The sequence below is a fragment of the Euphorbia lathyris genome, chromosome 6 (genome assembly GCF_963576675.1).
Source record: "Euphorbia lathyris chromosome 6, ddEupLath1.1, whole genome shotgun sequence".
Classification (NCBI taxonomy): Eukaryota; Viridiplantae; Streptophyta; class Magnoliopsida; order Malpighiales; family Euphorbiaceae; genus Euphorbia; species Euphorbia lathyris.
Window position 1 is genome coordinate 50,615,004 of NC_088915.1, and position 2,168 is coordinate 50,617,171.

The 2,168-nt window shown below is 34.5% G+C and overlaps 1 protein-coding gene across 1 annotated transcript; it reads left to right on the forward strand.

Annotated features, from left to right (window-relative positions):
- Positions 1-219: 219 nt before the first annotated feature.
- On the forward strand, positions 220-1,094 carry LOC136234000 (uncharacterized). Its single transcript, XM_066023745.1, has one exon. It carries the CDS (start codon positions 806-808, stop codon positions 1,013-1,015), a length of 210 nt encoding a protein of 69 aa, XP_065879817.1. The 5' UTR covers positions 220-805; the 3' UTR covers positions 1,016-1,094.
- The last annotated feature ends 1,074 nt before the right edge of the window (positions 1,095-2,168 follow it).

Genomic DNA, 2,168 nt, shown 5'->3' on the forward strand with positions numbered 1-2,168 from the left:
CTAAAGGCCTTAGGTCCAATGAAACAATGATACCTGGCAACATGTTTGCTATATGGCAGAGTCACCACCTGATGCCATTACAGTTCGAAGGGTATAGAGCCAACCAAATACTGACACGTGTCCAATAAGTCATTATGGCACATTATCAGGATTATGACAATTACCCCTTGCAAGTACTATAAATAAACAAGACGAGTAATTCACAAGAGGTAGGTAAATATCACATTTACTAATAATCCTATTGTCTTCAACCACTATTCAATCTTTGTTAACTTAAGCATCGGAGCACGTCCGCTAGACATCAATCCCTCTTTAGCGAGCTGTTATTCCCAATTTAGATCATCAAAGGAGGTTCTAAAAGGCAACACATATTACAAAACATCAATAATAGATATTAACTAAACTCATCTAATTAATGTATGTGATTTAATTGACCAGTTAACGGCCCACTAAGGCCCAGATTGAATGGAGCAATCTTAGATATGATAACATGAAAAGTCCATCCTGGTCAAGATATATTTAAGCCCGTTTATTTTTTTTTTGATTTAAGCTTTGTAATGAGAAATTATATTGGTTTGGAAGTATTTTAGAATTTCTGTCAATCCAATCCAAGTAGAAAAATAGTGAGTAAAGAAAGTATAAATGGCATGGAGAATTTGTGCCGGCCGACTATAAAGAAGTGGCGTGTAGGTAGTCATAAAAGAAGCGTCAAATCCAAAGTCGGGCTTTAACCTATCCTTTGACCTTATATGGAGTAGTTCGTTTATAGACTCAAATTGATTAGTTGTATTGTATAGGAAAGGAAATGGCAGATTGGGGGCCGGTGGTGATAGCTGTGATTCTGTTCGTGGTGCTGTCGCCGGGGGTACTTTTCCAGCTACCGGGGAAAAGCAGAGTGGTGGAATTCGTGAATATGCAAACAAGTGGTGTATCTGTACTTGTTCACACCATCATCTTCTTCGGCCTCATCACTATTTTCCTCATTGCCGTCGGCGTACACATCACCACTGGATAATCCCCTTCCCCTTCTATTTATTATGGTCTTCCACTTGCTCATGTATATCACGAGTTTCTTTTTCCTATATATAAATCTTTAAGGCCTTTCTTCCCTCTTCATTCTTCATTTTTCGTTTTCATCCACTTCTTTTACTCGTTATCATTTCATGGATTTCGGTTTCTTAAAGCTTCATCACTACATCTTAATCATTGGGCGGAGGAACAACTAAATATATAGTTAGAGTTACATGACAGAAAAAATCATCACTAAAAATATAATACAATTCCACTCTTTAAAAGTTTTTAATGAGTGAGATTTTTCCTTTACAGAAACCTGTTTTACTAAAAGTATAAATGAACGGAGATGCATTCTATAGTTATTTTATTTTTTTACAAAGTACCATTACTTAATGTGTTTTCGCCATTGGATGATGGAGCATAAAATTAATCAAATGGTGAAAACACACAAAGGCCCTGTTTGGTAAAGAGCGTTTTGGGATAAAAAGAGCGGTTTTGACCAACTTTAGAGGTTTGACCGTTGAAACCGCTAATTGGAGTGTTTGGTGGAGAGAAGTTTGGGAGAGAGTTTTGGGATGAAAACGCTAATATAGAAAAAGCTCTTAAAAGGAGCTTTTTCAATTAGCGTTTTGCAATATTAAAATTAATGGACTTCTTTAACCCTAATAGATAGACTCCCTCTTCTCCTGCGTCAAAATTAATACCCTTATTCGTCTTTTTGCACAAACCGCTATTATCAATCAGCTAATTTTTACCAAACAGATCTACACAAACAGTTAATCAAATCAGCTAGTCAAATCAGCTAATGTAATCAGCTAACAGCTAATGTAATCAGCTAACAGCTAACAACTAATTCCCAAACAGGGCCAAAGTAAGACTTACTTTGTAAAAAACAAAGTAAGCATAACCTTTACCATGAGGGGAATAATTCCGCTCATTATTAACTTACAATAAGTGGACATTTATCCTTACTATAAACTATTAATAATGATTAAAAAATACGTTCATTAAAAATATTTATAATAATTAAAAATACACTCATTAGAAATATTTACATAGAGTATAAAACCTCACATTAGAAATAATGATTAAAAAACCACTCGCTAAAAATATTTATAATAATTAAAAATTAGTATTAGTAATGCAACATACTC

Bases quoted from the DNA above. Each gene is read 5' to 3' on its own strand.
- LOC136234000 (XM_066023745.1), top strand. From the start codon at position 806: ATGGCAGATTGGGGGCCGGTGGTGATAGCTGTGATTCTGTTCGTGGTG.